This window comes from Triticum aestivum, chromosome 1B (genome assembly GCF_018294505.1).
Source record: "Triticum aestivum cultivar Chinese Spring chromosome 1B, IWGSC CS RefSeq v2.1, whole genome shotgun sequence".
In the NCBI taxonomy this organism is placed as follows: domain Eukaryota; kingdom Viridiplantae; phylum Streptophyta; class Magnoliopsida; order Poales; family Poaceae; genus Triticum; species Triticum aestivum.
In genome coordinates this window covers 621,343,608-621,365,264 of record NC_057795.1, presented here as the reverse complement: position 1 = coordinate 621,365,264, position 21,657 = coordinate 621,343,608, and the positions used below count along the sequence as shown (strand labels likewise).

Genomic DNA, 21,657 nt, shown 5'->3' with positions numbered 1-21,657 from the left:
CAAGCTGCACGATCGTTCCCAAAGCAAAATTCGGATCCATCATGTCAATGCCACAAACAAAAGCACATGACTCCTTCCCCATTAGGACGGAAGAATCCTTTGTGATATGATAAGAAGTGAACAAAGAGACGTCAGCACACACGTGAATGTTAGCACCCGAATCAATCCACGGCTAAGGTGATTGAAATACTGAAAGAACAATAGGTAAATTACCATTCCCATCAATATTGCAAGTGCTCACCATGTTGACAGTCTTGGAGCTTGTTTTCTCTCTGTGGTCTGTGGCGGTTGGGTCGAACCCTGAGCCTGCATCGCCGCGAATCCTACACGTACGAGTCTGCTGCCGGGCGCCCCTATGGCTCGCCTTCAGCAAGTCCACCTTCCGACTCGCTCAAGGGGCGAGCGAGATGAGTGGCCCCACACGCACCGCAGGGCACAACCTCTTTTTTTCTGTTTTTTTCCTGTTTTTTGTTTTTTTCCTTTATTTTTTACATTTGTTTATAGTTTAAATATCCAAAACATATACAGTACAAAATAAACTCTACAATGAAAATTGAAAACATATTCAACAAGTATTTGAAAAATATTGAACAAGTATTTAAAAATGCTAATCAATCATTCAGAAAAATGTTGAATGTAAATAGAAAAATTGTTGATCATGTACTAAAAAATGATGTAATTTTTTGATTATGTGTATAAAATTGTTTATCAAGCCTTTAAAAAAATGTTGAACAAGTATTTGAAAAATGTTTAAGAAGCATTTGGGAGATTATAAATATGTATAATGAATGTTGACCATGTATTAAAAATGATGAAACAATTTGATCATGTATATAAAAATGTTAAGCAAGCGTTTAAAAATATGTTGAACAAGCTTTTGAAAAATGATAATCAAGCATTTGGAAAATGTTAAATATGTATAGAAAAAATGTTGACCATGTATTCAAAAGAATGTTAATCTTTTATTTGAATACTGTTAATCAAGCATTTAAAAATGTATAGAAAAATTGTTGACCGTGTATTCAATAAAAATCTTGTATTTGGAAAATGTTAATCAAGCATTTTAAAAATGTTAAAAATGGGTATAGAAAAAATGTTGACCATATATTACAAAAATGTTTAATTTGTATTGGAAAAATGTTGTTGAACAATTATAACCAAAAGAACAAAGGAAACAAAAAAATAAACAAAATGAAAATAAAATGAAAAAACTAAGAAACAAGATGCAAAAAAAGAATAAAAAATTGAAGAAAAAGGTTAAAAAAAGGAAAAGAAAACAAAAAAAAATGTCTGCGCCTCCTCCGTAACCATGAATAAAGAAAGAAACTAAAAAAAGAAAAAGGAAAATGAAGAAATAAAGACTTGGGTCTTTTACTTCAAGTAGTCCGCGCCTCCTCTATAACACGATCCCAAAACTGGCGTTGTGGCTAGGAGCTCGTTGCGTTACCCAAGCGACCATTGATCGAATTTCAGCATGGCCCCATTTTAGTTCCTAACTTTTCTGTTCTTTAGTATGTGCTAATGGGCCGGCCCGATTACCCGGGACGCTTTAGCGAGAGATCCAGTGACTGCTGTCCGTCAGCGTTGTGGGCTACAGTAGTATATAATCTGGTTTTTGCTTCAGACCTGGGTGGGCCACGACCTAATCGGCCTTGCCAAAGCTCCGCCGGTGGTAAACACCACAAACATCATATTAGTATATAGGGTCACAGCCCAATCGGTCTTGCTCTTGCCAAAGCTCCGCCAGTGGTAAACACCACAAACATCATATTAGGTAAAAATATTTCACAATTAGGGTTAGGATCCACATGAACAAATCCATCCAAATACACAAATCCAACTAATAAAAATTGGGAGACGAAGAAGATTACCTTAAGGAACGGAAAAGACATCAGATCCACATACCAATGCAATCGATTCGGAAGGATTTGAAGAAGGGTTAAGTGATAGAGACAATGAGGAAAAGGCTAGAGCTCGGGGTGGCCAATGAGGAGGAAGAGAATGAGTGGTGAGTGGTGGGTGAGAGCGCCACCGCGGCCCGCAACCACTTATTTATCCATCGCCGAAACGCCAAGGCCCATGGCGTTACTGGCAACGTAGTGGGCCGGGGTTCGGTGTTTCTGGCTGCCACATAGGTGAGCGACACCAGCGAGGCCTGGTCGTGGGGCAAGGCAGAAACACGCCAGTGTCTGGCGTTTCCATGTGGGACAGAAACAGCACAATCTTTTGCGTTTGAGAAAATGGTCATTTTGTGAAATAATTTTTTGGGAGGTCATTATGTGCCCAATGTTCATGACAAGATCAGAATAGTAATTTCGGCCTCAAAGCCGTGGGCACAGGAATATGGCAGGTGAGCTGGGCCCCACTACATTATGCATCTCAGGTCAACCCTAGTCGCAGGGGAGCCGTGGATGCCCTCGCACCCCATCTAAAAATGCAAAACCTTTTTTAGTAGTAGTTAGTCTAAGCTTTTTTTAGAAGAACAGGGAGGCCCCTCTCCGGTTTCATTACTCGAATTAAACCCTCAAGTAGTGCCCATACAACAGCTCTCTTAGAGGAGCAATTCAGTAAGCAACAACAAAGGAAAACAAGTTCGACTTAAAACACCCCTATTACACAATGGCTATGAACAACCAATAGTAGCCGAGGAACAAACTACTAGATGCAGGCGACCTCCTGGGATGCCCTCCTGGTCTTCATGGGTGGCGCCGCGGCGGCCTGAGGAGACCAGCAGGTGGTGAGTGTCAACAATAGGGTTGGACGAAGCAGTTTTGTCACCGAGGTCTCTCTTCTTGGGGGACAAGAAGCCTCCATCGTGTTCAGTGATCTTGAGCTTTCCCCGGGGTCGAATGCCAGCAAGTTTCTTGAGTTCAGCCACAAGTGATCATCATTGGTTTCTGAAGGAATTTCGCCAGTTGCGCCGGAAAGACCAACAGTCTTTCCTTGCACAAATCTGGGGACAGAATAGCCCAGTTCCTTACTGTGTTCAAGATCAATCTCAGCACCTAGTTAAGAGAGATCCAAGTAGTGTTATTAAAAATCATAGAATTTCTATATTTCTTTTTTTTTAAACCGGGCATTACCCCTTTCCATTAACCAAATAACGGAAATACAACAGTCTCCGAGCTGGATCAGAAAGGAAACCAAAACACTGCTGAGCTAACAGTGAAAGTAGCTGCCTTCGCGTTAATTTGTCGAGCTAGTTTCGCACTTTGGGGGGCAGGGGGGATCCTATGTGACCCTCTCCCGCTTCTGACTAGGGTGGTGTACGATCAAATAAGTGTGCACTGCTTTCAGGTTGGATGCACTATTACATAGCGGTCCACAATGAAACATTATGATTCATTTTGAAACAAGAACAACCTTAATACAGCACTATGGAACAATTTGGTAAACCCAGAAAAACGTAGCATGAATCTCAAACCTGGTTTATCTACCAGTGTATTGTCATATCTCTTAGAACCGTAATCATAACATGCCGGAGAGTTTGTTGGACGAAAGGTATATCTTCTGGAGATTTCCGGCGTTGCCTATGGACGACGGTATAGCGCCGGAGAGCTGGTTCGACGAAAAGTCTATATACTCGAGGTTTTTTGCGTTGCCTATGGACGACGGTATGGTACCGGAGAGTTTGTTGGACCAAAGGTCTAAACTCTGCAGATTTCTGGCATTGCCTATCGACGATGGTATGGCGCCGAGGAACCGGTTCCGACCGAGTAAGAGAGTGGCCAGCGACCTGGCGCTGCCAATGCCGTCACCGATGCCGCCGGTGAGATGGTTGTCCGCAAGGTCAATAATTTCGACGTTGGGAAGCGCCCATAAGCCCTGGGGTACCTCGCCGGAGAGCGAGTTTTTGCTGACACGGAACCTCTCCAGGGTCGTGCATCTCGCGTAGGTCGCTGGGATTTCGCCAGAGAATTTATTCTCAAGCAGCAGCCTCCCGCTCTTGCACATGTCCGGCGGGATCGGCCCCGTCAGTGAGTTCGTGCTCCTCTAAGAGAGCTGTTGTTGTAGGTCAGCTCCGACCAAGTCCCGAGGCTCTGCGGCAGCTCGCCTGTGAGGCTGTTGTTGTAGAGTGACAGGTAGACGAGCTCCTTGAAGTCTCCGATTTCGAGGGGCACCTCGCCGGAGAAGCTGTTGTCGAAGAGGTGAAGCGACACGAGCCGCGTGAGGAACCGGAGCTCGGAGAGGCCGCCGGTCAGCATGTTCTGTGACGCGTCGAAGTACTGTAGCTTCGTTAGCTTCCCGAACCCCCGCGGGAGAGCTCCGGTAAGGGAGCTGTTGTACAGTTCGAGGGCCCGGAGGTTAACGAGACTGGCAATCTCCGGGGGTATCTCGCCCGTGAGGTTGTTGTCGGCCAGCTCGAGGTCCACGAGCTTGACTAGGCTCCCCATAGCCCGCGGGATGGCGCCGACGATGTTGGCGGCAGAGAGGTAGAGCACGGTGAGGTTGGTGAGCTCGGTGACCTCGGCGGGGAAAGAACTGGTCGGCTCGAAGAACGGGTTGTCTCCCGCGGCGAGCACGGTGAGGCCTGGCATGGCGGGCAGCGCGGCCCAGGGGAACGCACCCGAGAAGCTGTTATTCGAGACGTCGAGCCTGCGGAGACGGATCAGCGGCGAGAGGTCCGGCACGGCGCCGGAGAAGGCATTGGACGCGAGGGTGAGCTCCTCAAGCCCCGTGCACGCGACGACCCTGTCGATGCCCCCGGCGAGCGCGTTCGACGGCAAAGAGAGCGTGGTGAGGTTCGTCAGCGAGCCGCAGATGATGCCGAACGGGACGGACGCGGCAGCGACTCCGTGCTCCCGTACGGACACGCCGATGACGACGGAGCGGCTGGAGTCGCAGGTGACGCCGGTGAAGTTGCAAGGCGAGGCAGCGGCGGCGTCCCACGTGGAGAAGAAGGCTGCGGCCGCGGGCGGGATGGTGAGGGATCGCTTGAAGGCTAGGAGGGCGTCCGTTTGCGAGGATGACGCGGCGGAGGCGGGTTGGAGGCCGGCGAGGAGGACGGCCAGGAGGAGGGTGAGTGGCGGCGGCATGGCAGGGAGCCAGGGGATGGTTCCTTGGTGTTGGCTCTGTGGCTGATTGATTGATTGGTTATAAGGATCGGACTAGCACATTTTTTCTACCGCGTTTCTACTACCCTGCACCTTCAATCAAGCTGCATGTATCCATCCAGCAACGACGAATGCCCCTCCCAGTCGGCGACTCCTTTAATCTCCGTCCATGCTGAATGCCGTCAAGCTTGCACCGCCCGAGACTCGGTCCAACGACATTGCTCTCGAGTCCGGTGAGTGGCGGAGATGGCTTCTGGGACCGCCAGTCAAACCCGTCCGACACGCATGCTAGAAAGCTAACACCATTCCATCATTTGTTCTCCTCCGTCTTCATGTGAAGTGACATATAGAGTCTTGTTAAATGTCAAGATCTCACTAAGGGCGTCTCCAACACCGATCCGCATATCTGCCGCATGCGTCTAGACCGTGCTGTCCGAATCATGAAAGTCATTTAACACGGTCCTATATCAGTCCGTGGTGCGCTTGGTATATGTTTTCTTCCGCAAATCGGAGACAAACGTGGGGGCTTTGCGGGAGTCCGGACCGCTTGCAAGCCCTCTTCTGAACGCTCTAGCCCACCCAAAACCCCTCCTCTTCCCATGCTTTTTCGGTCAGCGCCGCTCCAAAGCGTCAGCGCCCGCATTCATGCCCGGCCAAAGCGGATGCGCCAGCTCACTGGCACCAGCATTGAAGCGGTGCGACGATCGAGAGAGTGTTGCCCGCGCCACTTCCCGGTGCACATTCAAACAACACGACAACCGCCCGTTCATCCATCTGCAGCCCACGTTGATGGCACATGTTTGCCGAGGCGTCTCCTACAGCGTCATCCGTCCGTCCCTCTGCGGTCCATCATTGCTATATAAACCGTTTCCCCGACCATAGCCGCAGTCATCCGCCTCCAATCCCTCTCCGCACCACTCCCACCGTGGATTCCTCCCCCGCCAAAGCTCTCTAGGACGGGCTGACGTCGGACCAGAAGAAGGAGATGGTCGTCATTGCTGCCGGTTGGCTGACCGGCAGGCAGCCGGAGGACGACGACGTCCCAATGAAGGACGCTGCTGACAATGAACCGGCACTACCCTCCTTCTCTGCGGCACCCTCGCTGGTGCATTGCACTATGACCTGTAGGGGAACGTAGTAATTTCAAAAAATTTCCTACGCACACGCAAGATCATGGTGATGGCATAGCAACGAGAGGGGAGAGTGTTGTCCACGTACCCTCGTAGACCGTAAGCGGAAGCGTTAGCACAACACGGTTGATGTAGTCGTACGTCTTCACGATCCGACCGATCCAAGCACCAAACGTACGGCACCTCCGAGTTCAGCACACGTTCAGCTCGATGACGATCCCCGGGCTCCGATCCAACAAAGCTTCGGGGATGAGTTCCGTCAGCACGACGGCGTGGTGACGATGATGATGTTCTACCGGCGCAGGGCTTCGCCTAAACTCCGCAACGATATGACCGAGGTGGAATATTGTGGAGGGGGGCACCGCACACGGCTAAGGAACGATCCGTAGATCAACTTGTGTGTTATGGGGTGCCCCCTGCCCCCGTATATAAAGAAGGGAGGGGGAGGTGCGGCCGGCCCCCTTGGGGTGCGCCTGGAGGAGTCCTACTCCCACCGGGAGTAGGACTCCCCCCTCTTGCCTTGGTGGAGAAGGAAAGGGGGGAGGGGAAAGAGGAAAGGGGGGCGCCGCCCCCCCTTCCTTGTCCTATTCGGACTAGGGGGGGAGGGGGCGCGCGGCCTTCCCTGGCCGGCCCTCCTCTTCTCCCTCATGGCCCACTAAGGCCCATTAACCCCCGGGAGGGTTCCGGTAACCCCCGGTCCGGTAAAATCCCGATTTCACCCGGAACCTTTCCGATGTCCAAACATAGGCTTCCAATATATCAATCTTTATGTCTCGACCATTTCGAGACTCCTCATCATGTCCGCGATCACATCCGGAACTCCGAACAAACTTCGATACATCAAAACTCATAAACTCATAATATAACTGTCATCGAAACCTTAAGCGTGTGGACCCTACGGGTTCGAGAACTATGTAGACATGACCTAGAACTATTCTCGGTCAATAACCAATAGCGGAACCTGGATGCTCATATTGTCTCCTACATATTCTACGAAGATCTTTATCGGTCAAACCGCATAACAACATACTTTGTTCCCTTTGTCATCGGTATGTTACTTGCCCGAGATTCGATCGTCGGTATCCAATACCTAGTTCAATCTCGTTACCGGCAAGTCTCTTTACTCGTTACGTAATACATCATCTCGCAACTAACTCATTAGTCACATTGCTTGCAAGGCTTATATTGATGTGCAATACCGAGAGGGCCCAGAGATACCTCTCCGACAAACGGAGTGACAAAACCTAATCTCGAAATACGCCAACTCAACATGTACCTTCGGAGACACCTGTAGTACTCCTTTATAATCACCCAGTTACGTTGTGACGTTTGGTAGTACCCAAAGTGTTCCTCCGGTAAACGGGAGTTGCATAATCTCATAGTTACAGGAACATGTATAAGTCATGAAGAAAGCAATAGCAACATACTAAACGATCAAGTGCTAGGCTAACCGAATGGGTCATGTCAATCACATCATTCTCCTAATGATGTGACCTCATTAATCAAATGACAACACATGTCTATGGTTAGGAAACAAAACCATCTTTAATTAATGAGCTAGTCAAGTAGAGGCATACTAGTGACTATATGTTTGTCTATGTATTCACACATGTATCATGTTTCCGGTTAATACAATTCTAGCATGAATAATAAACATTTATCATGAAATAAGGAAATAAATAATAACTTTATTATTGCCTCTAGGGCATATTTCCTTCGGTCTCCCACTTGCACTAGAGTCAATAATCTAGTTCACATCGCTATGTGATTTAACACCAATATTCACATCTGCATGTGATTAATACCCATAGTTCACATCATCATGTGATCAACACCCAAAAGGTTTACTAGAGTCAATAATCTAGTTCACATCGCTATGTGATTAACACCCAAAGAGTACTAAGGTATGATCATGTTTTGCTCGTGAGAGAGGTTTAGTCAACGGGTCTGTTATATTACAGAGTCGTATGTATTTTGCAAATATTCTATGTCTACAATGCTTTGCACGGAGCTACTCTAGCTAATTGCTTCCACTTTCAATATGTATCCAGATTGAGACTTAAAGTCATCTGGATCAATGTAAAAGTTTGCATCGATGTAACTTTTACGATGAACTCTTTTATCACCTCCATAATCGAGAAACATCTCCTTATTCCACTAAGGATAATTTTGACCAATGTCCAGTGATCTACTCTTAGATCACTATTGTACTCCCTTGCCAAACCAGGGCAGAGTATACAATAGTTCTGGCCCATAGCATGGCATACTTTTATAGAACCCATGACTGATGCATAGGGAATGACTTTCATTCTCTTTCTATTTTCTGCTGTGGTCGGGATTTGAGTCTTACTCAATTTCATACCTTGCAACACAGGCAAGAACTCTTTCTTTGAGTGTTCCATTTTGAACTACTTCAAAATATTTATCAAGGTATGTACTCATTGAAAAACTTATCAAGTGTCTTGATCTATCTATATAGATCTTGATGCTCAATGTGTAAGCAGCTTCACCAAGGTCTTTCTTTGAAAGAAATCCTTTCAAACACTCCTTTATGCTTTGCAGAATAATTCTACATTATTTCCGATCAACAATATGTCATTCACATATACTTATCAGAAATGCTGTAGTGCTCCCACTCACTTTCTTGTAAATACAGGCTTCACCGTAAGTCTGTACAAAACTATATGCTTTGATCAACTTATCAAAGCGTATATTCCAACTCTGAGATGCTTGCACCAGTCCATTGATGAATCGCTGGAGCTTGCACATTTTGTTAGCACCTTTCGGATCGACAAAAACTTCTGGTTGTATCATATACAACTCTGCTTTAAGAAAACCATTAAGGAATGCAGTTTTGACATCCAGTTGCCAGATTTCATAAAATGTGGCAATTGCTAACATGATTCAGACAGACTTAAGCATCGATACGAGTGAGAAAATCTCATCGTATTCAACACCTTGAACTTGTCGAAAACCTTTCGCAACAAGTCGAGCTTAGTAGATAGTAACACTACTATCAGTGTCCGTCTTCCTCCTGAAGATCCATTTATTTAACATGGCTTGCTGATCATTGAGCAAGTCAATCAAAGTCCATACTTTGTTGTCATACATGGATCATATCTCAGATTTTATGGCCTCATGCCATTTCGCGGAATCTGGGCTCATCATCTCTTCCTCATAGTTCGTAGGTTCATCATGGTCTAGTAACATGACTTCCAGAACATGATTACCATACCACTCTGGTGCGGATCTTACTCTGGAAGACCTACGAGGTTTGGTAGCAACTTGATCTAAAGTTTTCATGATCATCATCATTAACTTCCTCACTAATTGGTGTAGGAATCAGTGGAACTTATTTCTGTGATGAACTACTTTCCAATAAGGAAGAAGGTACAATTACCTCATCAAGTTCTACTTTCCTTCCACTCACTTCTTTCGAGAGAAACTTTTTCTCTAGAAAGGATCCATCTTAGCAACGAAATAACTTGCCTTTGAATCTGTGATAGAAGGTGTACCCAATAGTTACCTATGGGTATTCTATGAAGACGCACTTCTCCGATTTGGGTTCGAGCTTATAAGGTTGAAAACCTTTTTCATATAAGCATCGCAACTCCAAACTTTAAGAAACGACAGCTTAGGTTTACTGCTAAACCATAGTTCATACGGTGTCGTCTCAACGGATTTAGATGGTGCCCTATTAAACGTGAATGCAGCTGTCTCTAATGCATGACCCCAAAACGATAGTGGTAAACTGATAAGAGACATCATAGATCACACCATATCTAGTAAAGTACGATTACGACGTTCGGACACACCATAACGTTGTGGTGTTCTAGGTGGAGTGAGCTATGAAACTATTCCACATTGTTTTAATTGAAGACCAAACTCGTAACTCAAATATTCGTCTCCATGATCAGATCGTAGAAACTTTATTTTTCTTGTTACGATGATTTTTCCACTTTACTCTGAAATTCTTTGAACTTTTCAACTATTTCAGACTTATGTTTCATCAAGTAGATATACCCATATCTGCTCAAATCATCTGTAAAGGTTAGAAAATAATGATACTTGCCACGAGCATCAACACTCATTGGACCGCATACATCGGTATGTATTGTTTCCAATAAGTCAGTAGCTCGTTCCATTGTTCCGGAGAACGGAGTTTTAGTCATCTTGCCCAAAAGGCACGGTTCGCAAGCATCAAATGATTCATAACCAAGTGATTCCGAAAATCCATCTTCATGGAGTTTCTTCATGCGCTTTACACCGATATGACCCAAACGGCAGTGCCACAAATAAGTTGCACTATCATTATCAACTTTGCATCTTTTGGCATCAATAGTATGAATATGTGTATCACTACGATCGAGATCCAACAAACTATTTTCATTGGGTGTATGACCATCAAAGGTTTTATTCATTTAAACAGAACAACAATTATTCTCTGATTTTAAATGAATAACCGTATTGCAATAAACATGATCAAATCATATTCATGCTCAACGCAAACGCCAAATAACATTTATTTAGGTTCAACACTAATCCCGAAAGGAGTGTGCGATGATGATCATATCAATCTTGGAACCACTTCCAACACACATCATGACTTCACCCTCAACTAGTTTCTGTTTATTCTGTAACTCCTGTTTCGAGTTACTAATCTTAGCAACCGAACAAGTATCAAATACTCAGGGGTTACTATAAACACTAGTAAGGTAAACATCAATAACATGTATATCAAATATACCCTTGTTCACTCTGCCATCCTTCTTATCCACCAAATATTCAGGGTATTTCCGTTTCCAGTGACCATTTCCTTTGTAGTGTAAGCACTCAGTTTCAGGCTTTGGTCCAGCTTTGGGCTTCTTCGTGGGAGTGACAACTTGCTTGCCATTCTGATTGAAGTTCCCTTTCTTTCCCTTTGCCATTTTTCTTGAAACTAGTGGTTTTGTCAATCATCAACACTTGATGCTCTTTCTTGATTTCTACCTTCGTCGATTTCAACATCACGAAGAGCTCGGGAATCATTTTCGTCATCCCTTGCATACTATAGTTCATCACGAAGTTCTAGTAACTTAGTGATGGTGACTAGAGAATTCTGTCAATCACTATCCTATCTGGAAGATTAACTCCCACTTGATTCAAGCGATTGAAGTACCCAGACAATCTGAGCACATGCTCACTAGTTGAGCGATTCTCCTCCATCTTTTAGCTATAGAACTTGTTGGAGACTTCATATCTCTCAACTCGGGTATTTGCTTGAAATATTAACTTCAATTCCTGGAACATCTCATATGGTCCATGACGTTCAAAACGTCTTTGAAGTCCCGATTCTAAGCCGTTAAGCATGGTGCACTAAACTATCAAGTAGTCATCATATTGAGCTAGCCAAACGTTCATAACGTCTGCATCTGCTCCTGCAATAGGTTTGTCACCTAGTGGTGCATTAAGGACATAATTCTTCTGTGCAGCAATGAGGATAAACCTCAGATCACGGATCCAATCCGCATCATTGCTACTAACATCTTTCAACACAATTTTCTCTAGGAACATATCAAAATAAACATATGAAAGCAACAACGCAAGCTATTGATCTACAACATAATTTGCAAAATACTACCAGGACTAAGTTCATGATAAATTAAAGTTCAATTAATCATATTACTTAAGAACTCCCACTTAGATAGACATCCCTCTAATCCTCTAAGTGATTACGTGATCCATATCAACTACACCATGTCCGATCATCACGTGAGATGGAGTAGTTTCAATGGTGAACATCATTATGTTGATCATATCTACTATATGATTCACGCTCGACCTTTTGGTCTCCGTGTTCCGAGGCCATATCTGTATATGCTAGGCTCGTCAAGTTTAACTTGAGTATTCCGCGTGTGCAACTGTTTTGCACCCGTTGTATTTGAACATAGAGCCTATCACACCCGATCATCACGTGGTGTCTCAGCACGAAGAACTTTCGCAATGGTGCATACTCAGGGAGAACACTTCTTGATAATTTAGTGAGAGATCATCTTAAAATGCTACCGTCAATCAAAGCAAGATAAGATGCATAAAGGATAAACATCACATGCAATCAATATAAGTGATATGATATGGCCATCATCATCTTGTGCTTGTGATCTTCATCTCCGAAGCACTGTCGTGATCACCATCATCACCGGCGCGACACTTTGATCTCCATCGTAGCATCATTGCCATTACGCCATCTATTGCTTCTACGACTATCGCTACCGCTTAGAGATAAAGTAAAGCAATTACAGGGCGTTTGCATTTCATACAATAAAGCGACAACCATATGGCTCCTGCCAGTTGCCGATAACTTCGGTTACAAAACATGATCATCTCATACAATAAAATATAGCATCACGTCTTGACCATATCACATCACAACATGCCCTGCAAAAACAAGTTAGACGTCCTCTACTTTGTTGTTGCAAATTTTACGTGGCTGCTACGGGCTTTAGCAAGAACCGTTCTTACCTACGCATAAAAACCACAACGATAGTTCGTCAAGTTGGTGTTGTTTTAACCTTCGCAAGGACCGGGCGTAGCCACACTCGATTTAACTAAAGTGAGAGAGACAGACACCCGCCAGCCACCTTTAAGCACGAGTGCTCGTAACGGTGAAACCAGTCTCGCGTAAGCGTATGCGTAATGTCGGTCCGGGCCGCTTCATCTCACAATACCGCCGAACCAAAGTATGACATGCTGGTAAGCAGTATGACTTGTATCGCCCACAACTCACTTGTGTTCTACTCGTGCATATAACATCAACGCGTAAAACCTAGGCTCGGATGCCACTGTAGGGGAACGTAGTAATTTCAAAAAATTTCCTACGCACACGCAAGATCATGGTGATGGCATAGCAACGAGAGGGGAGAGTGTTGTCCACGTACCCTCGTAGACCGTAAGCGGAAGCGTTAGCACAATGTGGTTGATGTAGTCGTACGTCTTCACGATCCGATCGATCCAAGCACGGAACGTACGGCACCTCCGAGTTCAGCACACGTTCAGCTCGATGACGATCCCCGGGCTCCGATCCAGCAAAGCTTCGGGGATGAGTTCCGTCAGCACGACGGCATGGTGAAGATGATGATGTTCTACCGGCGCAGGGCTTCGCCTAAACTCCGCAACGATATGACCGAGGTGGAATATTGTGGACGGGGGCACCGCACACGGCTAAGGAACGATCCGTAGATCAACTTGTGTGTTATGGGGTGCCCCCCTGCCCCCGTATATAAAGGAGGGAGGGGGAGGTGCGGCCGGCCCCCTTGGGGTGCGCCTGGAGGAGTCCTACTCCCACCGGGAGTAGGACTCCCCCCTCTTGCCTTGGTGGAGAAGGAAAGGGGGGAGGGGAAAGAGGAAAGGGGGGCGCCGCCCCCCCTTCCTTGTCCTATTCGGACTAGGGGGGGAGGGGGTGCGCGGCCTGCCCTGGCCAGCCCTCCTCTTCTCCCTCATGGCCCACTAAGGCCCATTAACCCCCGGGAGGGTTCCGGTAACCCCCCGGTGTTCTGGTAAAATCCCGATTTCACCCGGAACCTTTCCGATGTCCAAACATAGGCTTCCAATATATCAATCTTTATGCCTCGACCATTTCGAGACTCCTCGTCATGTCCGTGATCACATCCGGAACTCCGAACAAACTTCGATACATCAAAACTCATAAACTCATAATATAACTGTCATCGAAACCTTAAGCGTGCGGACCCTACGGGTTCGAGAACTATGTAGACATGACCTAGAACTATTCTCGGTCAATAACCAATAGTGGAACCTGGATGCTCATATTGGCTCCTACATATTCTACGAAGATCTTTATCAGTCAAACCGCATAACAACATACTTTGTTCCCTTTGTCATCGGTATGTTACTTGCCCGAGATTCGATCGTCGGTATCCAATACCTAGTTCAATCTCGTTACCGGCAAGTCTCTTTACTCGTTACGTAATACATCATCTCGCAACTAACTCATTAGTCACATTGCTTGCAAGGCTTATATTGATGTGCATTACCGAGAGGGCCCAGAGATACCTCTCCGACAATCGGAGTGACAAAACCTAATCTCGAAATACGCCAACTCAACATGTACCTTTGGAGACACCTGTAGTACTCCTTTATAATCACCCAGTTACATTGTGACGTTTGGTAGTACCCAAAGTGTTCCTACGGTAAACGGGAGTTGCATAATCTCATAGTTACAGGAACATGTATAAGTCATGAAGAAAGCAATAGCAGCATACTAAACGATCAAGTGCTAGGCTAACGGAATGGGTCATGTCAATCACACCATTCTCCTAATGATGTGACCTCATTAATCAAATGACAACACATGTCTATGGTTAGGAAACAAAACCATCTTTGATTAATGAGCTAGTCAAGTAGAGGCATACTAGTGACTATATGTTTGTCTATGTATTCACACATGTATCATGTTTCCGGTTAATACAATTCTAGCATGAATAATAAACATTTATCATGAAATAAGGAAATAAATAATAACTTTATTATTGCCTCTAGGGCATATTTCCTTCATGACCATCGGCGAGGCACGTGCCCATTACATGGACATGGTGCAGGAGGAGCGGGGGAGCAGTTCTGTGGGGTACAGGCCGAAGCTGCCTACAACAACCACCTCCTCCAAGAGCACGTGCAAGCAGAGAAGGAGCTCGCCGCTGGCAGGGTGGTCGCACTGGAGACGGACCTGGTGGAGCAAGAGGCGCTGCTCGAGTCCTACCGCTCCGCCCGTGAGATCCGCCTCGCCCGCTGGTAGTACTGCCAGCGGGTTGGCAGAGGTGGCGGCCGCCTACAAGGAAAGCGATGACGCAGGCGAGGAAGTGTTCGGCGACAATGACGACGATGAGGAGGACATCGCCGAGACCGTGCCCTGCCTCGGCAACCATTGTCGGTTTCAAAACCGGCGGATCTCGGGTAGGGGGTGATACATCCATTTTGCATCATGCTTTTATATCAATATTTATTGCATTATGCATTGTTATTACACAATATGTCTCAATACTTATGGCTATTCTCTCTTATTTTACAAGGTTTACCATGAAGAGGGGGAATGTCGGCAGCTGGAATTCTGGCTGGAAAAGGAGCAAATATTGGAAACCTATTCTGCATAGCTCCAAAAATCATGAAACTCCACGGAAGTCAGTTTTGGAATTAATAATAATTATTGGGCAAAGAAAGCACCAGAGGGGGGCCACACCCTGGCCAAGAGGGTGGGGGCGCGCCCACCCCTACTGGGCGCGCCCCTTGTCTCCTGGGCCCCCTGGTGGCCCTCCGGTGCCCATCTTCTGCTATATCAAGACTTTCACCCTGGAAAAAAATCAGAGGCAAGCTTGCGAGACGAAACCCCGCAGTCGCGAAGCGGAACCTTGGCGAAACCAATCTAGGGCTCCGACAGAGCTATTCTGCCGGGGAAACTTCCCTCCGGGAGGGGGAAATCATCACCATCGTCATCACGAACGATCCTCTCATCGGGAGGGGGTCAATCTCCATCAACATCTTCACCAGCACCGTCTCCTCTCAAACCCTAGTTCATCTCTTGTATCCAATCTTGTATCCAAAACCACAAATTGGTACCTGTGGGTTGCTAGTAGTGTTGATTACTCCTTGTAGTTGATGCTAATTGGTTTATTTGGTGGAACATCATATGTTCAGATCCTTAATGCATATTATTACTCCTCTGATTATGAACATGAATATGCTTTATGAGTAGTTACGTTTGTTCCTGAGGACATGGGTGAAGTCTTCCTATTAGTAGTCATGTGAATTTGGCATTCGTTCGATATTTTGATGAGATGTATGTTGTCTCTCCTCTAGTGGTGTTATGTGAACGTCGACTACATGACACTTCACCATTATTTGGGCCTAGAGGAAGGCATTGGGAAGTAATAAGTAGATGATGGGTTGCTAGAGTGATAGAAGGTTAAACCCTAGTTTATGCGCTGCTTCGTAAGGGGCTGATTTGGATCCATATGTCTAATGATGTTGTTAGGTTTACCTTAATACTTCTTTTGTAATTGCGGATGCTTGCAATCGGGGTTAATCATAAGTGGGTTGCTTGTCCAAGTAAGGGCAGTACCCAAGCACCGGTGCACCCACATATCAAATTATCAAAGTACCGAACGCGAATCATATGAGTGTGATGAAAACTGGCGTGACGATAATTCCCATGTGTCCTCGGGTGCTGTTTTCTCATTATAAGAAATTGTCCAGGCTTGTCCTTTGCTACAAAAAGGATTGGACCACCTTGCTGAACTTTATTTACTTTAATTGCTTCTTACTCGTTACAATTTATCTTATCACAAAACTATCTATTACCTACAATTTCACTGCTTGCAGAGAAAACCTTACTGAAAACCGCTTGTCATTTCCTTCTGCTCCTTGTTGGGTTCAACACTCTTACTTATCGGAAGGACTACGATAGATCCCCTACACTTGTGGGTCATCAAGACTCTTTTCTGGCGCCGTTGCCGGGGAGTGAAGCGCCTTTGGTGAGTGGAACTTGGTAAGGAAACATTTATATAGTGTGCTGAAATTTTCTGTCACTTGTTACTATGGAAACTAATCCTTTGAGGGGCTTGTTCGGGGTATCTTCACCCCGACCAGAAGAGCAAAGAGTTGCTCCTCAACCTACTGAACCTACTGAAAATATTTACTTTGAGATTCCTTCGGGTATGATAGAGAAACTGCTCGCTAATCCCTTTGCAGGAGATGGAACATTGCATCCCGGTTTACACCTTATCTTTGTGGATGAAGTTTGTGGATTATTTAAGCTTGCAGGTATTCCCGATGATGTTGTCAAAAGGTAGGTATTCCCTTTATCTTTGAAGGGAGATGCATTGACATGGTATAGGCTATGTGATGATACGGGATCTTGGAATTATAAATGATTGAAGTTGGAATTTCACCAGAAGTTCTATCCTATGCATCTTGTTCATTGTGATCGTAATTACATATATAATTTCTAGCCTCGCAAAGGAGAAAGCATCACTCAAGCTTGGGGGGGGGCTTAAGTCAATATTATATTCATGCCCCAATCATGAGCTCTCCAGAGAAATGATTAGTCAAAACTTTTATGCTCGGCTTTCTCCCAATGATCGCAACATGCTCGATACTTCCCGTGCTGGTTCTTATATGCTGAAGACTATTGAATTCAAATGGGATTTATTGGAAAGAATTAAACGCAACTCTGAAGATTGGGGTTCCGGCGATGGTAAGGAGTCAGGTATAACACCTAAGTTTGATTGTGTTAAATCTTTTATGGATACTAATGTTTTTCGTGGATTTAGCGCTAATTATGGACTTGACTCTGAGATAGTGGCTTCTTTTTGTGAATCTTTTGCTACTCACGTTGATCTCCCTAAGGAGAAGTGGTTTAAATATAATCCTTCCATTGAAATAAAAGTAGTTGCACCCATTACAGTTGAAGAAAAGACTATCACTTATAATGATCCTATTGTTCCTACTACTTATGTTGAGAAACCTCCTTTTCCTGTTAGGATAAAGGATCGTGCTAAAACTTCGATTGTTGTTCGTAAGAGTAATACTAGAACCTTTACACCTCCTGAGCAAATCAAAGTTGAACCTAGTATTGCTATGGTTAAAGATCTCTTGGATGATAATTTAGATGGACATGTTATTTATTTCTATGGTGAGACTGCTAATATTGTTAGACTATATGCTAAGATACATAGACCTGTTGTAGGCATGCCTGTTATTTCTGTTAAATAAGGAGATCATTGTTATCATGGCTTATGTGATATGGGTGCTAGTGCTAGTGCAATACCCTATGACTTATATAAAGAAATTATGCATGATATTGCACCCGCTGAAATAGAAGATATTGATGTTACCATTAAGCTTGCTAATAGGGACACCATTAAACCAGTTGGGATTTGTTAGAGATGTTGAAGTCTTGTGTGGGAAAGTTAAATATCCTGCTGATTTCCTTGTTCTTGGTTCCCCACAAGATGACTTTTGTCCCATTATATTTGCTAGACCCTTCTTGAATACCGTTAAAGCTAGGATTTATTGTGAAAAGGATATTGTTACAATTGGCTTGGGTGATATGTCTCATGAGTTTAATTTTGCTAAGTTTCGTAGACAACCCCATGATAAAGAATTACCTAGTAAAGATGAAATAATTGGTCTTGCTTCTATTGCCGTGCCTCCTACTTATCTGTTAGAACAATATTTGCTAGACCATGAAAATGATATGTTTATGAATGAAAAAAGGAAATAGATGAAGTGTTCCTTCAACAGGAACCTATTCTGAAATACAACTTACCTATTGAAATCCTAGGGAATCCCCCTCCACCCAAGGGTGATCCCGTGTTTGAACTCAAACCATTACCTGATAATCTTAAGTATGCTTATCTTGATGAAAACAAAATATATCCTGTTATTATTAGTGCTAACCTTTCAGAGCAAGAAGAAGAAAGATTATTGAAAACTCTGAAGAAGCACCGTGCTGCTATTGGATATACTCTGTATGATCTTAAGGGCATTAGTCCCACTCTATGCCAGCACAAAATAAATGTGGAGAAAGACGCCAAACCAGTTAGAGATCCTCAATGACAGTTAAGTCCAAAATAAAAGAAGTGGTAAGAAAGGAGATACTAAAGCTCCTTGAGGCAGGTATAATTTATCCCGTTGTTGATAGTGATTGGGTAAGCCCTTTCCATTGTGTTCCTAAAAAGGGAGGTATTACTATTGTTCCTAATGATAAAGATGAATTGATCCCGTAAAGAATTATTACAGGTTATAGGATGGTAACTGATTTTCGTAAATTAAAATAAAGCTACTAAGAAAGATCATTACCCTTTACCTTTTATTGATCAAATGCTAGAAAGACTATCCAAACACACACATTTCTGCTTTCTAGATGGTTATTCTGGTTTCTGTCAAATACCTTTGTCAGCGAAGGATCAATCAAAAACTACTTTTACTTGCCCTTTCGATACTTTTGCTTATAGATGTATGCCTTTTGGTTTATGTAATGCACCTGCTACCTTTCAAAGATGCATGATGGCTATATTCTCTGACTTTTGTGAAAAGATTTGTGAGGTATTCATGGATGATTTCTCCATTTATGGATCTTCTTTTGATGATTGCTTGAGCAACCTTGATCGAGTTTTGCAGAGATGTGAAGACACTAGTCTCGTGCTGAATTGGGAAAAGTGCCACTTTATGGTTAATGAAGGCATTGTCTTGGGGCATAAAATTTCCGAGAGAGGTCTTGAAGTTGATAAAGCTAAAGTTGATGCTATTGAAAAGATGCCATGTCCCAAGGACATAAAAGGTATAAGAAGTTTCCTTGGTCATGCCGGTTTTTATAGGAGGTTCATTAAGGACTTTTCTAAAATCTCTAGGCCTCTGACTAATTTATTGCAAAAATATATTCCTTTCGTCTTTGATGATGATTGTGTAGAAGCATTTGAAATACTCAAGAAAGTTTTGATCACTGCACTTATTGTTCAGCCACCTGATTGGAATTTACCTTTTGAAATTATGTGTGATGCTAGTGATTATGCTGTAGGTGTTGTTCTAGGGCAAAGAGTCGATAAGAAATTGAATGTTATCCAGTATGCTAGTAAAACTCTTGATACTGCCCAGAGAAATTATGCTACTACTGAAAAAGAGTTCTTAGCAGTTGTGTTTGCTTGTGATAAGTTCAGACCTTATATTGTTGATTCCGATGTTACTATTCACACTGATCATGCTGCTATTAAATATCTTATGGAAAAGAAAGATGCTAAGCCTAGACTTATTAGATGGGTTCTCTTACTCCAAGAATTTTTTTTGCATATTTTTGATAGGAAGGGAGCTGAGAACCCCCATTGCAGACAACTTGTCTAGGTTAGAGAATGTTCTTGATGACCCACTACCTATTGATGATAGTTTTCCTGATGAACAATTAGCGGTCATTAATGCTTCTCGTTCTGCTCCTTGGTATGCTGATTATGCTAATTACATTGTTGCTAAATTTATACCACCTAGTTTCACATACCAGCAAAAGAAAAGGTTCTTTTATGATTTAAGACATTACTTCTAGGATGACCCACACCTGTATAAAGAAGGAGTAGATGGTGTTATTAGATGTTGTGTACCTGAGCATGAATAGGAACAGATCCTACGCAAGTGTCATTCTGAATCATATGGAGGACACCACGCTGGAGATAGAACTGCACATAAGGTATTGCAATCCGGTTTTTATTGGCCTACTCTCTTCAAAGATGCTCGTAAGTTTGTCTTATCTTGTGATGAATGTCAAAGAATTGGTAATATTAGTAGACGTCAAGAAATGCCTATGAATTATTCTCTTGTTATTGAACCGTTTGATGTTTGGGGCTTTGATTATATGGGACCTTTTCCTGCCTCTAATGGTTTTACACATATTTTAGTTGTTGTTGATTACGTTACTAAGTGGGTAGAAGCTATTCCAACTAGTAGTGCTGATCATAACACCTCTATTAAAATGCTTAAAGAAATTATTTTTCCAAGGTTTGGAGTCCATAGATATCTTATGACTGATGGTGGTTCACATTTTATTCATGGTGCTTTCCGTAAGATGCTTGCTAAGTATGATGTTAATCATAGAATCGCATCTCCTTATCACCCGCAGTCTAGTGGTCAAGTAGAGTTGAGCAATAGAGAGCTCAAATTAATTTTGCAAAAGACTGTGAAATAGATCTAGAAAGAACTGGTCCAAAAAAATTGATGATGCATTATGGGCCTATAGAACTGCATACAAAAATCCTATGGGTATGTCTCCGTATAAGATGGTTTATGGAAAAGCATGTCACTTACCTCTTGAACTTGAACATAAAGCGTACTGGGCTATTAAAGAGCTCAATTATGACTTCGAACTTGCCGGTGAGAAGAGGTTATTTGATATTAGCTCACTTGATGAATGGAGAACCCAAGCCTATGAGAATGCCAAGCTGTTGAAAGAAAAAGTAAAACGCTGGCATGACAAAAGGATACGAAAGCGAGAATTCAACTTAGGCGATTATGTGTTATTATTCAACTCTCGCTTAAGATTTTTTTTTTCAGGAAAACTTCTCTCTAAATGGGAAGGTCCTTACGTTATCGAGGAGGTCTATCGTTCAGGTGCCATAAAAATCAACAACTTCAAAGGCACAAGTCTGAGGGTGGTGAACGGTCAAAGAACTAAACATTATATCTCAGGTAATCCTATCAATGTTGAAACTAATATTATTGAGACCGTAACCCCAGAGGAATACATAAAGGACACTTTCCAGAACGTTCCAGACTCCGAAAAGGAATAGGTATGTGGTACGGTAAGTAAACCGACTCCAAAAAAATTCTAATAGCAATTTTTATCCGTTTTGGAATATTTAAGAATTTTGGAAAGAAAAAAGTAGTCCGGGAAGGACATGAGGCCTCCACGAGGGTGGAGGGCGTGCCCAACCTTCCTG

General features: G+C 43.8%; 1 protein-coding gene across 1 annotated transcript; it reads right to left on the bottom strand.

Moving 5' to 3' along the window:
- Positions 1-3,192: 3,192 nt before the first annotated feature.
- LOC123097325 (receptor-like protein kinase 7) lies at positions 3,193-5,136 on the bottom strand. Its single transcript, XM_044519026.1, has one exon. The coding sequence runs from the start codon at positions 5,034-5,036 to the stop codon at positions 3,975-3,977; it is 1,062 nt and encodes a 353-aa protein (XP_044374961.1). The 5' UTR covers positions 5,037-5,136; the 3' UTR covers positions 3,193-3,974.
- Between the last annotated feature and the right edge of the window lie 16,521 nt (positions 5,137-21,657).